The sequence below is a fragment of the Malania oleifera genome, chromosome 7, assembly GCF_029873635.1.
Source record: "Malania oleifera isolate guangnan ecotype guangnan chromosome 7, ASM2987363v1, whole genome shotgun sequence".
Taxonomy (NCBI): domain Eukaryota; kingdom Viridiplantae; phylum Streptophyta; class Magnoliopsida; order Santalales; family Ximeniaceae; genus Malania; species Malania oleifera.
In genome coordinates this window covers 42,560,402-42,585,507 of record NC_080423.1, presented here as the reverse complement: position 1 = coordinate 42,585,507, position 25,106 = coordinate 42,560,402, and the positions used below count along the sequence as shown (strand labels likewise).

At 35.3% G+C, this 25,106-nt stretch overlaps 1 protein-coding gene across 6 annotated transcripts; it reads left to right on the top strand.

The window, feature by feature from the left end:
- On the top strand, positions 1–23,840 carry LOC131160237 (chaperonin 60 subunit alpha 2, chloroplastic). Of its 6 annotated transcripts, none has more exons than XR_009137970.1 (12): positions 50–278; positions 391–565; positions 2,300–2,421; positions 2,523–2,730; positions 2,821–2,966; positions 3,907–4,213; positions 6,945–7,195; positions 8,151–8,351; positions 11,412–11,754; positions 20,307–20,526; positions 20,733–20,797; positions 23,476–23,840. XR_009137970.1 is itself a non-coding variant. In XM_058115675.1 (9 exons), the coding sequence occupies exons 1-9, from the start codon at positions 225–227 to the stop codon at positions 11,697–11,699; spliced, it is 1,752 nt and encodes a 583-aa protein (XP_057971658.1). In that variant the 5' UTR covers positions 1–224; the 3' UTR covers positions 11,700–11,994. The 6 variants fall into 6 exon arrangements, 1 of the variants encoding a protein (XP_057971658.1); XR_009137974.1 differs by lacking the exon at positions 50–278 and adding an exon at positions 672–776 and having other exon boundaries at positions 427–565; XR_009137972.1 differs by lacking the exon at positions 20,733–20,797 and having other exon boundaries at positions 105–278.
- The last annotated feature ends 1,266 nt before the right edge of the window (positions 23,841–25,106 follow it).

Here is a 25,106-nt window from a genome sequence, read left to right as displayed (position 1 = left end):
GTTACAAACCAAGCGGGGGTTTAAGACGAAGAACCGGCATGCTCTGCTTGAGTCGTGTTGTCTAGTTCGCCACCTGCCCGAAATTTATCAATGGTGGCGTGTTTGCCAGGTACAGCACGTCTGTGAAACCCTTCTAAAACCCTGGGAAAGCATTAGAACAAGAGAGAACCACCAAAAGGTTTGTGAAAGAACTTCACCCTTCATCTTTGCGACTACAGAGCAGCATGTCTATTTTCTCGTGCTCCCTATTTTTCCTCCCTCGAAGCGCCTTTTCTCTCGTAAGTTACTCTCTCTCTCTCTCTCTCTCTCTCTCTCTCTCTCTCTCGTACTCACACCCTCAAAATCAGAACTGTTATCTTATGTGTATTTAAGCTATGGATTCTTCTGCAGAATCTTAAAGGTAAGCAGAGGGCATCTGGCTTTTGCAGAAATTCACGGATTGTGAGCCGTATTGTCGTCAGGGCTGGGCCAAAGCGGGTATCTTTTGACAAAGAATGCAGAGAGAGCTTACAAGCGGGTATCGACAAGTTGGCTGATGCTGTTTCTATTACCATAGGACCCAAAGGTATATGGTTCAGTTGGTGCTCTTATTTATTTATTTATTTTTTCCCATTTTGCGTATCTGGGTATGTTTCTTTTTTTGCTTATATGGATTTATTTTTAAATTTTAGGAAGGCACGGCATGGTTTCGTTGTATGATGCAATTGAAGTTCTGGCTGATTTTGTTCGATGCCGATTGATGGATTAAATTTGTCATCGTAGCTTAGGAACTAAAGGTGTCTGCTGTCATGGTTTGCTGTTTTATAGCTATTCTTTCCTCGCCTTTTTCCTCTTAAAAATTATTTGAAAATATTTTGTAGGAAAACATGATTCTTTTTCATAAGTGCATAAAACTTAACTGTCCTGGAGCCATGAAATTCTTATATTTTGTTGTTTGGAGGCTATTATGGATTGAAAATCTCATATTTTTCTTAAAAAGAGAAAAATTCAAGTTCGAGATATATCTTGGTCATCATGGTTTGCAGTTCTAGAGGTATCTTTGCTCTGTCCTGAATCATTGTTATTGAGGGGGATCTGGTGTCTTTTTAAGTTCTAACCTATTTGTCATGAATGCAATAAGAGGCTTGAATGTGCTGTTCTTCCTAAAACATGCACACATACACACACACAATTGTATTAAAAATGTAACATTAATAATTTCCAGTATGTGTAGTATAAGAATTGAAGAAAATTTGATTTTTCTGTACGTCATTTTGAAATTTGAATATAGGAAGTAGATAGTCTTTTGCAATGTTAACTTTGTGCCATTGCTTCCTTTCAAATGTTTGGAGAGGGCAGCTTCATGGGCAACCTGAAGAATTTCAGCCCTTGAATTTTTCATCTTCCAACATTTTGAATTTTTTGATGCCTTTTTTAGTTAAATTGAGCTGTCATTTGGCAAACACAGATGCATCTCTATGAAATTTACCATAAGACTACTTAAATTGTCAACTACAGTGGCAATGACTTTGGTAGACTAGAGTAAACACACAAAATTCGACTCTGAACAAAAACCTTAAATTTATATTTATAGAACTAATACTCTAGAGGTTGCGAAAAAAACTTGCTCTTCTGAAAATTAAAGATACTATAAAAAAAAAAAAAAGAGAGGATGAATGAAATTACTTTTTAAGTCATATGCCCATTAATGTAATCCCTATTATTGTTAATAATCCTATTAGTCATATCCTTCTCCTCCAATAGACTTCATCCTTTGATAGAGATATTATTGTTGCCTTCCACGTGGCAGGTAGCTCTAGATATTTGCCTCCAGGAGGATTCTTCTTTTATCAAGAGATGCCACTCAAGACTTGTCTCTTCAAAGCTTCTCTTCCTCCGCTTTCATCCTTAAGATCCAACTCCTTTATGTCATTATTCAGGGACAGTCTTCATGCCAAATATTTTGGAAAGTTCCTTCTTCCTCTTTCAACTCTTCGGAAGTATCCTGTTGGTTTCTTTGGATGCCTAAGCTCACATACCTTTTACGGCACTGTAGAAATGAGATTGCAGCCATAAGAACACTGTTTTGGTATGATAGAGGCTTGATGACTTTATTTGACACAAGCTTGCATGGTCAAACAAGTATCTGGTTTCATTTGATGCTGAAGCATTATTTCTAATGTTATGTTCGTGCTGCTTATGAAAAGATTAGTTAAATAGTTCTTGCTGTAATGCTGCGGAACAAAGATTCAATTGTTATGTTAATGTAGCTTATTAAAAGATAAATAAATGGTTCTAAGTTATAACCTAAACCCTGCAGGTCGCAATGTTGTTCTTTCCGAGTCTGGAAAGCTAAAAGTCATTAATGATGGTGTAACAATAGCGCGGGCCATAGAACTTCCAGATTCCATTGAGAACGCAGGAGCAATGCTGATACAAGAGGTCACTTAGACTTGTTAGATAATTTTTTTCCATATACTTCTACGGGTGCTTTTAGCATGCAGACAATTATTACCATGTAATTTGAGAAACCCTATTTGCAGGTTGCAAGTAAAACAAATGATTCAGCTGGTGATGGTACTACCACTGCAATCATATTAGCCCGGGAGATGATTAAGTCTGGTTTGTTGGCTGTCACTTTTGGAGCAAACCCTGTTTCTTTGAAGAAAGGAATGGATAAGACTGTCAGAGAATTGGTCAAGGTTATGAAGAAGAAAAGTTTTCCTGTAAAGGGAAGGGATGATATAAAAGGTTATCACCTTTATTTTTTAATTTTTTTTTTGTGAATAATTGAAATTGTCTACAGGAAGAAAGCCTTGAAAATGTCTTTCCTTGCTGCAGCTGTGGCTTCAATTTCTGCTGGAAATGATGACTTTGTTGGGAATTTAATTGCTGAGGCTATAGGGAGGATTGGTCCTGATGGAGTAATCTCTGTTGAGTCCTCTTCATCGTCTGATACATCTGTGATAGTTGAAGAAGGAATGAAGGTTGGTAGGTGATTTTCATTATGAAGTTTTTGACTTTTTAAAGATGAACAATTGGTAAATTACCATAGGGTACGGGAGATTGGACGGGCTGAATAGGATTGAACTGGACTGTATAGGGTAATTATCCTATCTTGCGTCTGCCATCAGTGAGAGGCAGGAAAGAACATAGGTGACATTTTATTTATTTCTTTACTTCTTTAGTTTTAATGCCTTTTAACTCCCTTAGCTTAAGCTGGCCGGTGGGGGGGGGGGGGGTGGGTGGTTTTTGTTGGCCAGATTTAGCCCATGTAAGGTGCCTAAGGAGCCCACCTGCCAGCTTCTTGGCCCCAGCTTCTGGCCCATGTCAGGGGGCCAAGAAGCCTCCTCCTAGGTTGTCAGCTTGTCCTGTCCCATAGTTGTGCTGCACCTAGCATTGGCTAAGAGTGCTTTGCCAGGCCTAGCACATGAGACAAACGCACCCGGAAAAGCTTGAGAGTTATTTTTAATGTGGGTCCAAAGATGAAAGTATCCGATGCATTTAAAAATTTGAAAGTCTTCTAGAAATTATTTACAGAAAATAGGCCTATGTTGGTTGGAAGCTTGAATGGATTGAAATCTGAACTGTTCGATTCTGTCAAAATAACTAAAATATTGGGTGCATATATATCTCTTGGATTAGAGGTTCCCCTTGGCAGGTGGCCTTTTTTAACATGTAGACCTTTCATTTTAGTTTTGTTGAATTCCAAAATGAGTTTTTTACGTTGCAAATGAAACAAGCTGGGTCTGTAGTTATGATTCATAATTCTAAATTTTTTGATTGTACGTTGGTATGCATATTTTCATACAATAAAAATATAAATTATTCATCCTTTTGATCTCTTAGTTTTTCTTTGGTTTTCTCCCATGGGTATCTCTCTCTCTTTCTCTGTTAAAATTCTACTCAGGCACTTTTTCTTTGCAGATCGACAAGGGTTTTATGTCACCCCACTTCATTACAAACCCGGACAAATCTATTGTGGCGTTTGAGAATCCTAAAATCCTTATAACAGATCAAAAAATTTCAACCATCAAAGAAATAGTTCCTTTGCTTGAAAAGACTACACAACTGAGTGTTCCTCTTCTAATTATTGCCGAGGACATTTCAAGGCAAGTACTGGAAACACTGTTGGTGAACAAAATGCAGGGATTACTTAATGTTGCAGCAGTCCAATGTCCAGGATTTAGAGAAGGAAAGAAGGCTTTGTTGCAAGATATTTCCCTTATGACAGGTCAGGTTACAAATCCAAAATTTTAATTTTGTGCTGCTATAGATGATTCTGAGAGCTTAGCTTACAGCATCCTAAAAGCAGATACACATTTCCGTGGGGTAGAGAGGAATAACGTGCTCTCATTTAATTTTTGGCTTAAGATGTTCTGGTGGAGAAGAATATTGTAATGACAAATGTGGCTTAGTTTAGTGTAATTCTAATTTTGTTAGAAAGAAATGGCGAGGAAGTTCAACTTCTACTGTTTAGCATGATTTCAGGAAGATTTCTGGGTGACCTAATTCAAAGTGCGGCCTGAAATTTTGACATTTTGGATAATTTTTTCATTAATGAGTACTGTGGGCGGTTATGTTTTGTTGCAAGTGATGGATGCAGAATTTATGCCTTGCAAGGGCAAAGTATATACCACATCAAAACTTCCTACAAAAATATAAAATGAAAGACTTGGTTGTTGCATTTGACGCATCTCAATTTCTATTTACTTGGTTCAAATTAAGAGAACTTGTCTTTCATGTTTTCTCCTAAACCAAAAGGATCCAAATCCAAAATTTATTGTGGTATGTAGTTAACTGGCCAACTTCAGTTCATGTATCAATTTTGACTGGTTTTCATTGAAACTAAATTTAAATTTTCTAATATTTTGTTGAGATATCACATAAAATGCATGTAGTCAAAACGTAAAAATTTTGGTCGAATTTCTAATTGATAATATCAAAAGGGATCAATTGGGCCTTCAGATGAAGAAGGTTATGTTTGGGTTACTAATTTTTTACTTTTCCATTTCTTCAATAGCAGAATGTGGTAAAATTTGATGTTCTATGTTTCTGTGTTCTATGACAATCTTACATCAAAATTTGGCTAAGTTCCACTCATTAAAAAGTAAGATTTTAACAAAGTTCTTATGTAAGAGGGGATTAAAGAGGTTTTGAGGGGATATGGTGACCTTAGCTCAGTCTGCTTTAGCTCAGTCTGCTTTCATAAAGACAAATGAAATTTTGATACAGTGCTGGTGGCTAAGAGGTGGTCAAGGATGTGAAAAGGTGGGCAAGAGGGGAATGGTACTCAAATTGGAGATGTTGGTGCCTTGCCTTTTTAGGCTATCTAGAGTTCACAATGCACCAATTACTTCTTTTTTTCTTCCAAGGGTTGCTTACTTCCTTGGGGGTTCCACTTCATTAGGAATCCCAATGAAAGAGTGGTTGATGAGCTAACTACTTTGCTGAGTGTTTTGGATTATTTTGTACCCCAAATTAGGAGCAATGTGAGAGTTTGGCTGGGGGATTATTCGGGTTCTTTTTCTTCCTAGTATTTTTTCCCTTAATTTATTGTAACATCCAATCCCAGTCATATTCCTTCGAACCATATAATTTGTAAGTCTAAGGTTCCTTTAAGATCTAGGCTTTCATCTGGTCTGCAACTCTGAACAGGATTAATATGCATAAATTGTTATAAGCATGGTCTTAAATTTCTACAAAATCATTGAAATTTTGGTCAAAATTTCCTCTCTAGGTAACCCTCGAAATCGAAATGGAACTCAATTTTCTTCTTACAAAATTTTGGTCGGACTTTCAACGAATCATCCAAAATTTATCAAAACCTCAAAATTTTTAGGGAAACTTGTTAAAATTTTAACTATAGAATGAAACTTTCTTGGAATTAATGTGAGATCTAAACGCAAAGTGAAATTTCTCTCTTAATTTATCTTACTTTCTTTTTTGAAACCTGATGTTTTAAACTATATGAAAAATTGAACTTAGATATTAGATAAAATATTTTATTTATATACTTATTTCTATATTTTCATTATTTTTATAATAGATTATATTTAACTATTTATGAATTTCATTTATAACTAATTCATTGAGTATGGCTAACACGGATAATCTTGTACACAACATAATTGTCATTGATGTATTTAATTATAATGTATTAGTTCTAAAATTTGCTTTATTATGTCTATTAATCATTTCTAAAGTTTCATAAAAGAATTCCAATCTTAACTGCTTATTTTTTAAAGTTGAAATCTAAATTGGAATTTCTATAAAAAAATTGGTATTTTTTAAGCTTTGAAATTTTAGTCGAATAGAAATTTAAGACCTTGGTTATAAGGTTAGAAGGCTCTTTAAGGACCTGAGTCCAAATATTTGTATGATGTGTTGGGATTCTAATGTGATAGACATGCAGCCACCTCTTTCTACATTGTCAAGCAGAGCCAGCTTTGGAATTTTTTTTTTGCTTTGGTGAAACATTGGCGGTGTCTCAAAATGTGGGTGACTTCTTGTTGGTGAGATTTGAGGCTTTGGAAAAAGTAGAAAAATGAGGGCTTTATGGACGTATATGCTACACTGTGGACTATTTGGATTGTGAAAAATGAGAGAATTTTCAAGGCTCTCAAGTTGTGGTGGGGCATCAAAGGGATTGAATAGAAAATCTATTATTGTTGTTATAGTTGGTTCTTGGAGGATGCATTGTCCTCCAAACATTTTACTTTTTCTCATTTTATTTAATGAAAAAGTTTATTATAAAAAAATTCATTAAAATGTAAAATAGAAGTTTTGCTTCTAAAAGTGGGAATTGAAATATATGAGAGAAGTCTCTATTGGAGCCTGGGGGTTTCTACATGTTTCTTGAAATTGTCTGTTATTGCATCCATAATATGACTGTAGTCTATATAATGTCATCGATTTGGTTAATAGTTTCAATCTACTCTCTCATTGATATGTAGCATTATCAGGTGGTGATTTTCTCTCTGGAGAGTTGGGCATGACCCTCGAAAGTGCAACCTCAGATCAGCTTGGTGTCGCACGAAAAGTGACCATAACAAGTAATTCAACGACCATTATTGCGGATCCCTCTACTAAAGCAGAAATTCAGGCAAGAATATTGCAAATAAAGAAAGATCTAGCTGAAACAGATAGTGCATACCTGTCAAGGAAGCTCTCTGAAAGGATTGCTAAACTATGTGGAGGTGTGGCCATAATTAAGGTTTGGAACTTTTATATCTTAGCATTTTAAAGTTGAACCTGTAAACCTTGTCAAACGAAGTACCTTCCTTATTAGTTTTGGGTTTTGTTGCTTTGCATTCATGGTAATTAATGCTGCAGCCTTGAGTTGGCTTATTTTATCCTTGTTTGTAATCTTTTCAGATTTTGACGAAGTTTGAACTTTGAAGAAGGTTTCTTATTTGGTTTTTTCATGCTTTTCAGATCTGAAGACACTTAAATAAATTCCAAATTTTTTAAAGGTTGTTTGAAATCTCATCAATATATTAGAAACATTTAATCAGACATTTGATTTGTCAAGTTTTGAAAGGTCAAGAATTTTGTTAGTCTAAAACTAATAGAAAATGTAGGAGCTTTTGAAGTTTTTCAATATCTGAACTCCTTAGTTTCAGGGCCCCAAAATATATTAAGAGGTGGTGAATTTCTGTTATATACCAATTTTATTTGTTATTCCACTGAAAATCTGAAATAAAAGAAAATTTATCTTTCCTTCATTTTTTCTCTTCTTATTTGCGATAATTATTTTTCTTGGGGGGTTTAAGTCGGAAAAATCCTCTACCAAATGCTCACACTTGCTTGAGTTTTGATGTGTGGCTTTTGCTCTTAATTCAGATGAGAAATTCATCTATGTAAGAACAAATTCTTGGTGCAGCACTTAATTGGTTATCTTAAGATGCACCCGCTACCGTGTTGACATGCATCTGAATCATTTTATAACAAGAATTCATAAGCTGAGTCTTCCTTTCAGATGAGGGATTTTTTTTTCTTCAGAATTTCTGAGATTTTGAATAAATAAGTTTACAAAATAAACATGAACTTTCAAAACCTCATTTTAATTTTTACAATGTTTAAAATCTAATAGCTTGAGTTTGAGCATCTTGCTATTTCACATTCACTCTGCCATTTTCATCTCTATAAAGCCATTCCATGGGATTTAGGTAGGGGCACACACTGAGTTGGAACTTGAGGATCGGAAACTCCGAATTGAGGATGCAAAGAATGCTACAATTGCTGCCATGGATGAAGGGGTGGTTCCTGGTGGTGGGGCTACTTATGTGCACCTTTCTGCACACATTCCTTTAATAAAAAATTTGATGGAAGATCCAGATGAGCAGATCGGTGCCGAAATTGTAGAAAAGGTATTATTTCCTTGCCCCCCTTCCTTCCCTGCTCATTGGGTAGATATCATGTTAACTCGTATTATCAGCTCTCAGCTGTAAATATCTGATCATTAATTTTGTGAAATGTTTATTTTATAACTTGCAATAGTCATTTTTCTCTTCCTCCTCCACCAACAAAAAGTAGTGTCATCTGTTACTTAAATTTAGGGGTTCTTCAAGAAACAATTTCTTGTGGATCTGATTTAGTATTATTAAATAACGTGCTAACTAAGATGCCCATCACAAATTGGTGTATAAACGTAGACATGATCCTAGGAATAGGGCCATTTAATTTTTTTTTTGGTCATTTGATAAGGCTATTTAATTGATTTTGCACCTGTTTACTTGAATTTTTAGGTGCTTACATCAGAAAATTTTTGGCTTAGATATTGTTATTCATGATATTGATCCAATTCACTATCATCAAGAAAATTTTCAAGTGAAAGCTTTATTTTGCTTCCCCCACACCCCAAAATTTAAGAACATTTGTCAAATTAGGCTCATTGATTAGATGCCTGCGTGCTAACAACTTTTTTTTTTAACGGCCCTAAGCTTTCCGCTTTAGTGAAGTTGGTTCCGAAATAATTCAAGGTTTTAAGGAGGGCCTAAAAAAGAGTGTCCCCAGGCCACAAGGCACCTCTTTGCTAGGATAGGGGAATGGCTTTCACATTGTATGCAGCCTGACCCCCTATTTTATGCAGAGAGGCTGTTTCCTTGGACCTGAACCCATGAGCAATCGGCCACAAAAGAGCAAGCTTACCGTTGGTCCAAGACCCACCCTCAATACAAGGTTTTTGATAGAGTTGAAGACTAGGATAATGCTGCAACTTGGACAAGGACCTTTTAGCTTTATACAGGGCTCTTCTGGTGATTGTAATATAAATTAAATTTCTTTGCCTTGTTTTTATTCTTATAATATTGCCTTTATTTTGTGACCAATAATAAGACCATGGGGTTTATCGTAAGGAAAGTGGGGAAATTGAAAGGATGGGAAATAAAAAGAGGAAATAGGGTGATCTGCCTCCAAATTAGCCAACAGCTCTAAATTATGTTATTGCTTGAATGAAGAAGCTCTATAAGGTTACATATATATAGGGTAGGGAATCCTACTCCTATTAGGAATGTGAAAAATCCCAATCCAAGTCCTTAATTGACCCAATCCTAATTGCTTTGCAAATCCTAACACATTAAATAGAAATCCTAATTGATTTGGCAAAACATTAGTAGAGTTCCAAATTAATTTGAGAATCCTAACACATTAAATAGAAATCCAAATTGATTTGGAAATCATAACATCAAACAGTGTTTTAAAAGGCACAATTGAGGCTCGCCTCAAGACAAGGCATACATAAAACGCCTTGAGGCTTAATCTAAAATACCAAAAAGCTAATGCATTACATGCTGGGGCTTACACATTTTTACAAAAAACATGCCTTTTGAGTGTTTTAGTTCAGGCTTACGCATTTTGGGTGTGTGATTCCCAACTTAGAATTAGTTAGAAAATTTTAACTACATGTTTGTATAAAAGGAATGTCATAATATGAGTTTATTTCTAAAACTTTTGAACCTCAACTTTTCCAAAATAACCGAGAGTTGCATCTTACGTCATGAAAATAGTTTAAACATTGTAATGATATAGCTATCTCTGGTCATGATTTATGTCATGTATTTAAGTTAGCAATTTTTGAATGGCCAACCAGTCTTTTGCATAGTACATCTAGTTTTTTCTTTTTTACATTATATTTGTGATTTGCTTAATATTTTGATTTATTTTAAATATATTTAATTTATTTAACGTATTTTTATCTTAAATACAAATTTTCAAAAGGCTTACACCCCAACGCCTTAAGGCTTACACCTCGCCTCTTAAATGTTAAAACGCCTCACGTTATGATTTTGCCTTATAAAACATTGACATCAAATATGAATCCTAGTTGTTTGAGAATATTAGCTGTTAGCACATTAAATAGAAATTCCAATTGATTTGGGAATACTAACAACTGAGTAGCATTTCATTGATTCATTTTTACTTTCTGTAAATTTTTTTTGAATTCTTTATTCATTTTTTTTTTTTTAATAACAAAAGAAATTCATTAACAGGGAAAGAATTTACTGGAGGGAGAATAAGATATCTCCCAATAAAAATCTGGGACGAACCATAAATAAAGAACTAAGAACAACAAAGAAAAAATCGTCAAGCCAGCGAGTTCCTCCAGTCTCTGTAAATCTGGGAAACTAGCACCCCTGAAAAATTTCAAACCCGACACACCGCAAAGTGGCCATATACTGAATATTTTCCCACAGGACCCACACCAGCACCCAATTTAATTTTTTCCTAGAAAAGATCTGTCCATTACGCTTCAACCATAAACCCCCATAAGACTGCAAATATTTGACACTTCCACAATGCTGCCGCATCCTTCCTTCTTCCAAAATCTGCAAAGGAGGTCAACTCTCATCCATGATATCAAACAGCTTGTTCCAAATCATCCAAGCTAATTTGCAGTGCAAAAGAAGATGAGATGCTGTCTTGGAGTTCATATAACATAGCACACAAACATCAGGAGATAGAGCATTCAAAGGTCTCCTGATATGCAACAAGTTAGTATTAATTTTAGTAAGAACAAAAACCAAGTAAAAGCCTTAATTTTTGGGTGATTTTGGCTTTCCAAATAATAGGACAGAGAGGAAATGAAGAGTTGGATTGGGTGAAGAATTCAACAAATGATTAGCAAGAATACACCTTGACTGATCCAAAACTATTCTTTATTCAATTACAGCATCACTATAAATGAAATGTGAAATTCTTGAGTAGTCTACTTTCCTTTGAACTTATTTTTACTAGTGCAATTTTCCATTTTTGTTTCACCAAGGCAAACCATCTTCAATTACTTGTATCTTCTTCAAAATTTACTTCTATCTTAATTTTTCTGACCAACTTGACTGTTTTGTCCTTTCTTACCTTGCCAGTTATTATTTCAACTTCTTAATATTTGATACTGTTATTTTATGGATGCACATTTCTTATCTGGTGTTCAGGCACTTCTTGCACCTGCAAAATCAATTGCATCTAATGCAGGAGCTGATGGAGCAGTTGTAGTGGAGAACATTCGAGCTCGTGATTGGAAATTTGGATATAATGCCATGACAGGCAAATATGAAGATCTCCTCAATGCTGGAGTGATGGATCCTTGCCGAGTTTCAAGGTATGCCCTTCAAAATGCAGTATCCATTGCTGGGGTAGTTCTAACAACTCAAGCTGTATTGGTGGAGAAAACCAAGAAGCCCAAGCCACTTGTTCCTCATGTTCCTGGAATTTATCCTTGAATAGCAAAGGAGATGAAAATCTGTGACGTATATGAAAGCTGAGATACACAATGAGGTATGCATTCATCTTGGTTTGGAAAAAAAGGGCTTTTAACTTAAAAGGATTCTTCTCAGTTTGGTTAAGACGAAGATAGTTTTTGTTATTTGAGTGGTGGAAAATCCAAACTGATCTGCCCCTTTATTTGTATTTTTTGGATTATGTGCGGCATGAATTGCATTTAGAAAAAAATTATTGAGAGACTATGTATTGTATTTGTATGGTCATTTCATCTATTTCTCATAGTTCTTTCAGTCATAATCCATGTCCTCTCCATGTGTGTTGTGTGTGTTATCGCTTCTTTTGCAGAAAGAATTTTGTACCATTCAAGGATGGCTTTCAAGGAGTATTGTTTTGGTTGTTTTGCATGCTTGTTGTTGCCATGGAACTTGACACCATTTAGGAATTAATTTTCCTTTAATTAATGATCAATAGGAAAATTATGCGTGAAAAGAAATATTATTAAAAAATTTGACATCTTATAATTTTGTTTCTATTGAAAATATTAGTTTATCCTTTGGTGGAGATTTTATGATTTTCTTTAAAGACATGCCCATGAGTGATGACACTCATAAATGTTTATTTTGTATTTGTTTATTTACTAAGGCTTAAGGGTAAGATTGTAGAGAGGAAATTTTGTGAATCACACAATTGAACAAATGTGATGTAGTAGTAACCTTCTCCACTTGAAGGTTTGGAGGCAGTCTCTATTTTTGAGAAGGATGGATTTGACAAAAGAGTTGTTGGTGAGTAATCAAGTTAGGGATCAAACACGACAGCTTGAGGATCTTAGATTGGGACTGGATAAAGAATGTTCTCTTGCCAACACTGCAGTCCTTCGTGGCGGTGAGATTGGCGAACACTATTGAACGTCTTTCTCCCATATTTCCTCGCCTGGAACCTATCTTCTTTGCTAACATCGACTTGGAATTGAGTCGTAGACTTGACACCTTAGTTTTCGAACCCTAAATCCTCGAGTTAGACTTTCCCCTTACAATGCTTGCGACAAGTCATCCTTGGCTTTAGCGTTCACCCAGTTCCACTAGCAATAGAGAGTGATTGATCGATGTTTAACCTACTCAATTAACAATTTAATGAAGACTGACTAGTTAACAAAGACGAATCTTCCTTGACAATCTTCTTCTCTGAGATACCTGTTCGACCATCGAGGAATCTCTCTCCCAAAAATTGATTTCATTATAGTTGTCATACAAAAGCATAACAAGACATCCAAATACAGTCGCCTCATGCGAGCTTTCAAGTTGAACGTCCCTTCATCAAATCATCTTTGGTTTCCAGAGGCGATCAATGTACCCTTTTTGGACTGAAGAGAACTCTCATTTGCAATTTTGATTCTCAGGAGTGGTGGATGAGTTTGGTTATCTGATTATTTTGTCTCAGCTTCATTGAATTTTTTTATTTTGGAAGAATGGGGGGAAGGACCAGTGGCTTGTTAGGTAAGAAGTTGTTTGTGTGGGGATTTCATTCATTCATGATGGTTGAATGCAAAATCTTTTGTGCTAATCGTCTTATTAAGCCCGTAGTTTTTCAGATTTCAGAGTTTTTAGGGAGAAAGTTTTCATATACTGATCTAAAGTAAGAGGATTTTATCTAGATTGTGAAGATATTGGGGGTAATATGTGAAGGAAAACGAGGTGTTGATGAACTTAATTGAGGAGGCTTATACTTAAAAAGGTGAAGAAACTTGGGCCTCGATTAATTTGTGATTCAATGTGAAAGGGAGATTTCTTCATATAGAGAAAGGGAGCGTAGGAGGAAACACAACATTTTATGTGTCCCTAAGAGTAAGAACAGTGAAGACTGGAGAAATATCTTTGAAGCACTTATGCAACTTTCTTGTCATCATAACAAGCTTATTGCCTTTAGATGTTTAGATTGTGGTTCCTTAAGCATGATAAGACATGAAAGGTTGACGATGGAGCAGAGCTGGGGCTTGAGCCAGTCGAAGAAGTGCACGTTAGCGGAACTCGTGTTGACGAGGGAAAAGACCAATTTGGGAAAGAACAATTTGGAATCCCATGATTTTAGGACAGGTTTTTTAATTTCCCTATCCAACCCAAATTTTAATATTGCTTCCAAATTTAATATTGGGTTTGGGAGAGGGATCTTATTGCCAATAAATGGGTAATTAAGGGAAGAGGGGGGTAATGGGCCAAGCCTTATCCAAAAAGGTGGTGGGTCTATACTAGATGACAAGAAAATAAATGCTTATACCTAGTACCAAGAGAACACTAAAGAGAAAAATGAGGAAGGCTGCTAGGGCAGAACTAAGACAGAAATTAAAGAAGCAAGCCCAGAGATAGAAGGGTTCAATGAGCATACTCAGATGATTGCAATCTCTATGGATAAGATTGAGCGACCTAAAGTCACAATGACGGAATTAGGGGTGGGGGGAGGGTGATTCAGCTGAAGGGTAGGTAGAGTTTTTAGACGATATATTTTGCAGAGGGACTATTTAGAGGATTATATACAAAATTTAGTTCAACAAAAATAGGGCAATACCTTTTTTGAAATTGATCCAAGTTGTAGTAAGAGGTTGTTTTCTATTGAATGTGAAGGTATTCAATTAGATGATGATGATGAGAGGTGTTCAAATGCAAATGATGATCTTAGCAGCTTTTATGATTTTGATTCTGGCTTATTAGTTGATAAGCTGAGAAGTGAGATAGATATGCGAAGAGAAGACAATTGGGAAGAACTTGATGGGGATTTGTGCTTTGACAAAAGAACGAAAGAGATACTATGGAGTAAAAAGCAATCACTTACACCTTAGCTTAAACAGGAAGAGAGGACTTTATTTTCCTTTGAGATCGGGCAAGGGTTAGAAGGTTTTGTCAAGCATAGGATTGATGAGAGTAAAAATTTGATTGATGAGGGGCGTTTGCCCCTTGCTCTTAAGCCTGTTCTTGAAAAGGTGGTGGTTGGTGTTAGTCCTCCAGGTGTTGGGAGAGGTAAGGATGAGGAGATAGTGGATCCATTGGCTATCTGAATTCTTAGGAACCTGGAAAAGGTAATCTTCCTATTCTTGTGTAGTCCTTTTATTCTACTATGTTGTTGGGTGAGGGGCTAGTGAGAGGTATTACAAAGACCCAAATGAGCTCTTATATGATATGGGGTTAAAGCTAGTGAATCCTATAGTTGTGAAGGTCAAGTTGGGGTTGAGTCCAAAAACTTATGAGAGGGAAAAAAAGGGGTTGGAAAAAGAATTAAAAAATCTGTTTTCTTGCATTAATTATGGGGGAAGGAAGGGGATAGAGAAAGGGGGTAAGCGAGTTAGATTATGAAGATTATTAGTTGTAGTGTTAGGGGTTTAGGGGATGCTAGGAAAAGGTGTTTGATTAGGAAGGTTTCACTTAGGAACTCTCTCAATATTGTTTTAATTTAGGAGACAAAGCTTGAGTTAGTAGATAGGGAGGTTGTTATAGGGATTTGGGAAGGACGGTATAAGGATTGGGTCTTGTAACCTCTCGGTGTGCGGCAGTCGACATTCTAGTGTTATAGGATACTCGGTCTGTCACTAGAGTGGATAGTTTTTTCTCCCTTTTGGTCCTCAAAATTAGAGATAGGGGTCAATGGTGGATTTCCTTAGTGTACGGTCCTTCTATGCTTGCTCTTAGGGGTTCTTTTTGGGATGAGCTTTGTTTTGTTTCTGGTTTTTGCTCATTGAGTGAATTGTGGATGGGGACTTTAATGTAGTCAGGTTCCCTTAGGAAAAGAAGGGGGGTGGTAGGTTTAATGAGTCTATGGAAGAGTTTGGTTTGGTTGTTCGGGAGTGTGGGTTGAGTCGTTTGTAAATAGCCTAATTTTAACCAGGCCTTTTTGAGGAGATCCTGTGTAATAAGAAGTTGACCCTGTATCTCGGGAATTGGAGGATCCATTTTGAAAAATCTGGTTGAGTCCTGAATCTTTGAAATTGAGTTCTTTAATTTTAAAATTAAGTTCTTTAAAAAATAAATAAATTGAGTTTTTCTAATTTTAATTGTATTCTTTAATTTCAAAATTGAATTTTTAAAATTGAGTCCTAGATATTTTTAAATTTGAGTCCCAGATATTTTTAAAATTGAGTCCCAAATATTTTTAAATTAAGTCCCATATTTTTAAATTTGAGTCCCTTTTATTTTAAAATTGAGTCCCAAATATTTTAAATTTTGAGTCTCAAATATTTTTTAAGTCCTGGATATTTTAAAGTTTGAGTCCCTTTTTTAAATTGAGTCCCAGATATTTTTAAATTGAGTCCCGACTATTTTTAAATTGAGTCCCTTTTATTTTAAGATTGAGTCGCGGATATTTTTAAAATTAAGTCCTGTTTATTTTTAAATTTGAGTCCCTTTTATTTTTTAATTGAGTCTCAGATATTTTTAAAATAAGTTTCATATATTTTATATCGAACCTCAGTTATTTTAAAATTGGGTCTTTTTATTTCTAGGAATTAAATCGGGTCCCACATGACAATCAATTCTTCGTATTTTATACGGGAATATAGATACAGGGGAATATGCCGGAATATCAATGCCAAAAGGAATATGCCAGAATATCCAATGCCAAAGGAAATATGCCAGAATATCCAAATCTGTATTAATTGGGGAATCTGTAGATTAGGAAATGAATTTCAAAATCCTATATTTGTAAAAGGGCATGCAAGCAAAGGAGTTAAGACACCAAGGGCGGCGTAGCCCCCTTCCTCTCTCTCTCACGTAACTTCTCCCTCTCTTCCATAGCGGCAGCGCCAGAACATCTCATCATAGCAGCAGTGGAGTCATCAGCGTCGGCACATTCAACTTGATGAAGGCGATCAGATGGTGATTTCTTGTCTGATCAAGCTCAAATTTTACCAGGTTGTTTCTGACCCTCTCTTCTTTATTTTTACTGGTTGAATTATTTTTTTGAGATTTACAACTTTATTTTTGTGCCCCGGACAGTAGCCTCACCATAGCAGCAGCGGAGTTGCTAAGTTGTTGCGATGTCCCTAGAGCTCGGGTGCCCCGGGGAGGCGAATAAAAATGATGAATTGAATTTTCAGGGAAAAATGGATGTTTGGAGTCGCCACTAACCTTTTTCTTGGTGTGATTAGAACACCTGATCACTACCCAATTAAGAGTAGAATCGGTCTGGGTATACCTTAATCAAGATCGGGAGTTCGGTTATGCAAGGGGAAGGTATTAGCACCCCTACACACCTGTTCTACGAACGGTACCTAATTAATTAAAAATTATCTCAAATTAAATTTCAAAAACCTTTTATTTTATTCCTTTTTAAATGAACAAATTGCCTAAAGTATATACCATTAAGTAAACAAACAAATATGCACATTTTTATAGAGTATATTTAAAATAGGGTGTCCCTCAGAGCTAAGATAGGTGAGGCTTGAAAAGGCCCATTGCCCCTTTTGAAATCATAGGGACACACCCACACAAAAATCAAGAAAATCATCAAAGGGTATTTTTTTAAACATTCCTGGGTTTTCCAAAATCTTTGTAGAATTTTTTAAAAATATTTTCCTAAAAAAAAAAAAATTCCCGGATTTTTCAAAGATTTTATTATTTTTATTATTTTAATATTTTTTATAATAACAAAAATGATATCAAATAACCGAGCTTAACTTTCAAACATATAGGATGCAAAGGATATTAAACAATAAGATATTAATAGGCAATTAAATATTTCAAAGAATTGACCATGGAAGCAAAAACAAAGAAGAAAGGAAAATAATAACAAATTTTTAAGGCTCCAAACAAATAATCCGACCGGTCAGAATTAAGAAAAATGGGTTATGAAGAACCTGCAAAAATTCTAGCTTCATCAGACGAGTAACCACCGTTCCCCCAATTTTTAAGTTTCATTTTTTCGTGCAACTTAACAGTGTCTCATGAACTCGCGGATCATATTTTGATTTGCAGAGCAGCACTGCCAACTGTATCAATTTGATGGGTTTTCAGGTCTTGATAAAATACCTAAATCATCTGAAATGATTCTTGGATCTTTTTGTCTTCACATTTTTTCCTTTTATAACCTGAGATTTCAAATCAAAGTATTCCCATTGAAAATTTGTTGAATTGATGGGCTTTTATCTAAAGTGGCGGTGTTAGTGAATCAAAGGTTTCCTCTGCTCTATGTTTGAGATAAATAAGGGAGGTTTTCTCTAGTTATCTTCCCCCACTTTTTTTTTTGTGTTATATAGTGCAAGACTATCTTTGCAACAATGGTTTGAAACTCATTGAATTTCTTTCAAGTTTCACTAGTTCTTGGATTATAATCTGACTTAATGCGCAGCCTATCATCATGTTAACCTTGATTTTGCAAAATCATAATCTGTTAGGTCTGGAAATTTTCTTTTCTTCTATTTTTCTTTTCTTTTATTTGGTGGAGGTAGAGGGAGGGAGACGGTGTCAGGAAGTCATGAACTTCAGATTATTATGTATTTGAAATATTAAATAATACTAATGCTCAGAAAGAAGAGACATTTTGACCATCAAATTAAGGGTTTCTCATAATAATTTATCTGTTCTATTTTTTTTCCTTCGTTTTTGGATTTCGAGTTTCACATTTATATAGATGAACCTTTAATCAATCATGATAATTGAAGGATTGCTGCTGAAACATATGTACATCCCTGTCAAAGCTAGCTTGGTAGGAAGCCTAACTATATATAGATGCATCCCTCTTTAAATTTTTTTGTGGGATAAGTAAAAAATATATTAACAGAGAAACAAAGCACAGTGAGAGGAGAACAAGATGTCCTTCAAAGAAATGTAAGAAGTGTTACAAACAATTACAAGATAACCTGATGAGTGAGCCAGAAAATTGGTTAGAAACTCAAACTCTATACTATAACAAACAAATGGAGGTTGTGTGATCCTTGAAGATTCTCAAAATCTTCTCTTTGTTTGTTTGTTTTTTAATGCTTTAGATGCATTTTTGGGAAAACTGATGAAATCCAAACTGTTGATGGAGAGAGATTGCTTCAGCTGCCCCACCACCTACTCATTACATGGACACTTTTTAATTTCTGTTCTGCCATTAATTAATGGATAAATCCATTCATAATCTTGTTTAGATGGTTCCTTTTCTATATTCACTTTTTCTTTGGTGATACACAAACATGATTTATGAATACGGGTATTGGGACTGGTTATTTCAGATTTAACAGTTTGTTGGAAATAGGTTAATTTTGAGAAGATCGGTTCTTTGCAGTTCAGGTGTTTAGTAGAGTTTTTTTGTCTTACTTTCCTTTTTGCAAACATTCCCATTCTTGTGAAAGAATATTGCTTTCTGTCAAGATATAATGATCTTGCTGATATGAAAGGAGAGAAGAATTGAACATATTTGGTAATTTTGAGAAGATCTGTTCTTTGCAGTTCAGGTGTTGGTAGAGTTTTTTTGTCTTATTTTCCTTTTTGCAAACATTCCCATTCTTGTGAAAGAATATTGCTCTCTATCGAGATATAATGGTCTTGCTGATATGAAAGGGGAGAAAAATTGAACGTATTTCTGTAGCAGTTCTTAGTTCTATAAATTGCAAATTGCCTTTCACAGTGTCTGTTCCCAGATTTGACAGATACTTTGGTTTGAATTTCCCTCCAGAGTTAGTTCATTGTATTTTTTCCCATTTTTGGTGGCATTGAAAGCCATATATGGTGCTCTTTCCTGTTGATCCCATGGGTTTAATAAGTATTCTTATTTCAGCTTCACTATTGTAGTGAAGTTTTTTAATTGTGAAGGTATATTGCAGGAGTATTCTACTCCTGAAGTGCTGGGGGTGGAGTTTGTGCTCTTGGCACCGTTATTTGTCCTGGTGATGCCTTGGTAACTACAGCTGCTTGGAGAGTTACTGCCTGAATTTTGAATCATTGTGGCAAAACAACTTTTTTCTTTTTCTCATTAAAACTGTGTTATGTGTTGCTTTTTTTACCCATCTATAGAAATTAGAATTTGAAACTCCCATCTTCATTCTCTCTGTTTAAAGAAAAAACCATTTGTTTTAAAAATCTGAATGGCAAACAGAATATAATTTTTATGAGGTTATAATAGCAGAGTTCAATTTTTTTATGTCACAGTCCTTTCTTAGAATGTTTTGGATGTCAATTGATCACTTTGGATCTGTCCTGCTGACTTAATATGGAATTTCTATCTTGTCTTGAAAGTGATTAAAGGTAATGGGAAAAGAACAGGTATCTGTTCGACAGAAAATGACTTAAAAATAATGATGTTCTTTGCATCTCTTTTTGCAAAGATAAATTTAGATTATGAAAGATGCATAAACAGATCAAAGATACTTTAATTCTTGATGCAACTCTTTCTATAATATATGATAGTTCAATAAAAGTTGAAGTTAGCATAAAAAAGTCTTATGGCCAAATTTCATCCAAGTCCTGCATGTTGTAGATTGATTGAATGGCACTATATCTTTCTGGCAGTTTGGATTTCTGTCTCACGATAGCAGTTCCCTTTCTATCTCTCCATCCAAATACAGTAACAACTGAAATCATTTTGTTTCTTGCGGCTGCTTCTGCATTCTTATGCTTCCATTTTCCTGATATGTTACATTACAGGATCTTGGGGTTTGAAGGACGGTTTTGCTTTTCTTCCTCATAGGCTTTTGTGGCTTGTGCTGCAGTGCTGGTTCTGACTTCATTGTCACAATTTGTTGAAAGGCTTAAATATCTCTTGCTTCCATGTTATTTGATGGCGAACCAGATACAGAAGAAATAGTTCAAATTCTTGGTTTAGCACAGCTTCAACTTGAAAAAATTAACCTACATCTAATTGCAGGTGCCTTCATGGATCCTTTTTTTTCTTAGTCCTTAATCAATGCTATTCCTTGGCATTCTTTTTTGAATGTTTATCATAAATTTAATATTGTTTCTGGATTTTCTTAAATATCTTTTCTTAGTTTTCTCTTTCATGGCAACATCCTTTTTCCCACATTTATGAGCATTCCATATTCTTCTTGACCCCTACAAACTTGCTTTTTGAAGGGACATTGGTGTTCAGATGGTAAACATTGGATCAAAGTTTGAAAGCTCGGGCATTGAGTGAGGAGGTGAGAGAATTAGGAAGTCCTAAACTTTCTTTTTCCAATGGTTATGTATCTATTTATTTAATTGATCTATCTAGTGGAAATCTTAGAATTTTACCTAATTTATTCCATTTCTTGTTATGGAAATTGTACAATTTCCATGATGATATTGTTTGTCAATTATCATTTAATTTGAGTCTGTGTCAGTCTCTAGAGAGGTTATTGTTGAAGTTTATTATTTTTTTCCCAATTAAACTCTGTAGGGAGTACACTCACCTCAGCTATGAATTGCCTTGTACATCTAATACATTGGGCCATACATAAAAAATAAATAAATTTCTGTGATTATGCTCAATCCATAACCATGTCCTGTCAGTGCAGTTCTAGATGGTCTTGTGGTTTTGACTATGCTGAGCCTTTATTTTTTCTATATAGGAAAACAAACTATTGAGAGAATGTAGGAGGATGATAAATCCTCAGAAACATAATGGAAAAAAGTACAATGAGCAAGAAAGCTAATAAATTAGGAGAATGAAAAAAAAAAAGGCTAACGAAGGGAATCAATCACTATGAATACCCAAAAAGCCTGCCTAAACACCCAGTAGAGAACCCACATAGAAGCTGCATCAAATCACGATCTCTAAATATCTGAGAATTTTTCTCCAACCAAAGTAATCTAACAGGAAAATAGCATTCTGCCGCAAAATCTTTGCATTCTTTTGCCACTGGAAACCTCTAAACTAGTCAACAAGAAAGCCCCTGAAGAATGGGGACAAACCCAACACTATCCTAAGTCCTTGATAGATTCAAAATTTTGTTTCATAGACACCAAGCCATGGAGCAGTGAAGAAATTAGATGACCATGATCCCCACAATTAGCATAACACTTGATGCATGCATCAGGAGAAGAGTCGTATGATATATGACTTTCTGATCTCTAGTAAAAAGTTGGTGTTAACTCTATTAACAATGGTTTTTTGCACTTAATCCTTCACCTTAGAAGGAGTTTTAGCTTTCCACAGTTGATTAGCAAGAGGAAAAGGATAAGAAATTCTGGTAAACAATAAATAGATCTAAAAGAAAAAATACCAGAACTATCAACACCACATCCTACATCCCCACATCGAGAATAATGATAGAAATCCAAGTAGACTCAGGACTGAGGAAGATTCTGTAGTTTGCCTCTTGTTCATGTTCTTACAATACAAGAAAAGATGAAATATAAGCCTCGGAATGCGAAGTAGGACATAAAATAAAAGGGACTGCAGCTCAAAAAAAGAAAATCCCGAGCCTAAGATAGAAAAAAGGTGCGTCCCTAGGCCATAAGGTTCCTGCTTTGTGTGGGTAGGGGGAGGGTTGTAACAATGTACACAACTTTACCCCTATTTTTATGTAGAGAGGATGTTTCTTTAGACTCAAAACACATGACCAACTGGTCACAAGCAAACTAAACACACATAATTAAACAAGTAAGCACATTTGGGTTTAGGACCCAATACCATTGACCCTATTCTTTGACACAGCCTCCGAATTGGGATGAAATGATCCATCCAAATACCCGCTTCTCGTCCTACATCAACACCATAACCAGTTGCCCAGCAAATCAATGTTTTTAGACCCCATATTACCAAGATTCCAGTCTCCACCCCATGCTTACCTACAAAATGACATCATCTCTAAATCAAGGTTTTTATTTGGTTGGTTGCACTTGATAGAATTAACACCAGTAACTTATGTAGACCAGGAGACCTTTGAAGGCTTTGCACTTTGTTTTAATCGTTCAGAATCTGCGTTACATCTTTTTATACACTCTGATTATGCTTGGAGGGTATGGAATATGTTATTTGGTTTGTTAGGTGAGTGTTGGGTGAATTCAGAGGTGGACTTTTTGGCAGCAAAAAGGGAAGGGCAGCACTCTGGAAATGTGCTTTGCAATATTTTGGGGGCTCTGGATGGGGCATGATGTGGGTATTTTTTTCAGTGAAGAAGTTGTCGTATTTGCTGGTTTGAGAGAAGATACATTATTTCGCTTCTCTTTGGTGTGTGGATCATGGGAATTTTAAGGGGCTGAGCTTTTTAGATATTCAGTGCGACTGGTGATATTTGCTTGAATGTTAAGATTACACTGGCTTTATTTGTTCCTTTTAGCTTTTTATTTTTCTCTATTTTTGGTTGGATTTTTCCAGCCTTTGCCAAGGAAATGTCTCGTTCTCTTGGGTGTAAATTCATAATCTATGAATTGAAAAAGGACATGTTCCCTCCTATGTAGATACATTTTAAAATCAACTTCTGTGGTTCTGATGTATGGATGACTGCTTAGGACAGTTTACAAAAACCAACTTTTGCGACTCCGCATATCCATGATCATGTCTCTTCATATCATCCTTACCTTTGTTCTTGGTGTTCTCGGTTCTTTTGCATCTTTAGCTTGAACCAAATCCCCCCTTGGTCCAATCATTGTTTTTTCTTAGAAATAGTTCCCACATTAGTCGCTTACGAGTCATTAAGAGAAATTTTCAATCTCAAGTCATTGGGTCTGGACTACTTTTGTTTTTTCAGTCCAACAACCTTTGTTAAATGTTGTGAACCACTTGTTGGAGATTGAGCATATTTATGTTCTTTTTTAACTGTTGTTCTGCAGTGTTTGGTTGAGTACCAGATTTCTGGTTGCTGTTTTTCACTTGCTGCTGTGTTTGACGTAGTTTTTCAGCAAAGAAAAAGAAGGATGGGGATAAACCTCTACAGTGACACTAAATCTTCTGCTCGACAATCACATCAAGTGTTCCACTATCAGCACAACTTTCAACATCTTCTACATAGTTTGCTCTGTCACTGTGTTTAACTGAGTTCAGAAACTACATCGGCTACTCCACGATCACATCAAGTTAAGAGTTCCTACTTTCAACATCTTCTACTTGGTAACCGCATCAAGGAAGAGAAAGAAAGACAAACTAGTTGAAGTTGGTGATTTGTCAATCTCACTCGATGGGATATTTATGATATCCTAACTTTGTAATAATGATAGAATTATATACATTTTAATGCGCATGTTGCATGGTATTAACTATGATAATCACTCATAAATATAGATTAAATAAATATCTACAACAACAATAGGATGCAATCCTAATAAGGAAAAAGAAATGATAATTAAAATAATAATTTCAAATGGTTATAATAATTACTATTAGTGTTGATATGAAATAATAAATGGCAGGGATATTTTAATCCTTTAATTGGTACTCATATTTTGCAAGCATCTTGCCTTCTAAGAAATCCAAGTGATTGTGTGAACAAGGTTAGTGTGGCAGGTGTCAAGGCCCTCATTCACTTCACCAATCAGGAAATACGTACCCACACAATTGGCACGTTCATAATGATAGACTAGCCATGTGGTCCATAATTTTTTTTTTTTTTTTAAATTTTTTGAAAATTATAAAAAAATAATAATAACAAAAGATTAAATAGGTTAAGAGCAGCTATAAATAGTTATTGGAGTATTTTAAAATAATTATGAGTAATTATAGGGATATATTTGACATAATTATAAGAGTATTTTGAGATAATTATAGGATATTAAAAGAGTATTTTGAAATAATTATTGCTAATTATAAGAATAAATTTAACATAATTATAAGGGTATTTTGGAATTGCTTTGGATAGTTAAAGGTAGGGGTGGTAAAATGGATTCATAGTTTGGGTCTGATGGATCGTAAACGGGTCTAGGTTTAACGAGTTACAACCGTATAAATCATAACTCGTCCTTTTAACAAATGGACGGGTCACAGATTACCCGTTTTAGTCTCACTGAGGGTGAGATCCTGAGAGGGAGACTGAGGCTGAGAGTGAGGGGATTTGCCGCCCGTGAGGCTTGCCTCCTGAGCTATGGATGAATCGACTGGGAAATAAATTTTCCCGAACTTTTCTTAAATATTTTTAAATAAGCTAAAATTAAAAACGGAAAAAACTGTTTTCCTTTGCACTTGTCTCTCCAACAGTCTTTGATCTCTTCTTTATAATATCGCTTTTCAATCACAGCGTCGAAAATGGAGGATGCCCCACTGATGTTTCCTCTTAGCCGAGTGGAAGGCGAGGTCCATGGGCACCATCATCACCGTGAGGACCAGATGGAGTTTCCTTTTAATTTGTTCTCTCTTCTTCTGCAAAATCCATATGAACTCGCAGAGAAGAACTGCTTTCTCTAGGTTGAGTTTCCATAGATATTGATGGGATCTTCTTTCTCCTACTTTGTCATCATTGAGCAATTTTTATTTTAATATTTTCTTTCAAGAAAAGATGAAGATCTAATTGTAGAGTATTTTCCCGTTTTATT

Coding starts and splice junctions, on each gene's coding strand:
- LOC131160237 (XM_058115675.1), top strand. CDS start 225: ATGTCTATTTTCTCGTGCTCCCTATTTTTCCTCCCTCGAAGCGCCTTT. Junction 566..2,299: donor TATTACCATAGGACCCAAAG/GTATATGGTTCA, acceptor TAAACCCTGCAG/GTCGCAATGTTGTTCTTTCC. Junction 8,352..11,411: donor GTGCCGAAATTGTAGAAAAG/GTATTATTTCCT, acceptor TCTGGTGTTCAG/GCACTTCTTGCACCTGCAAA.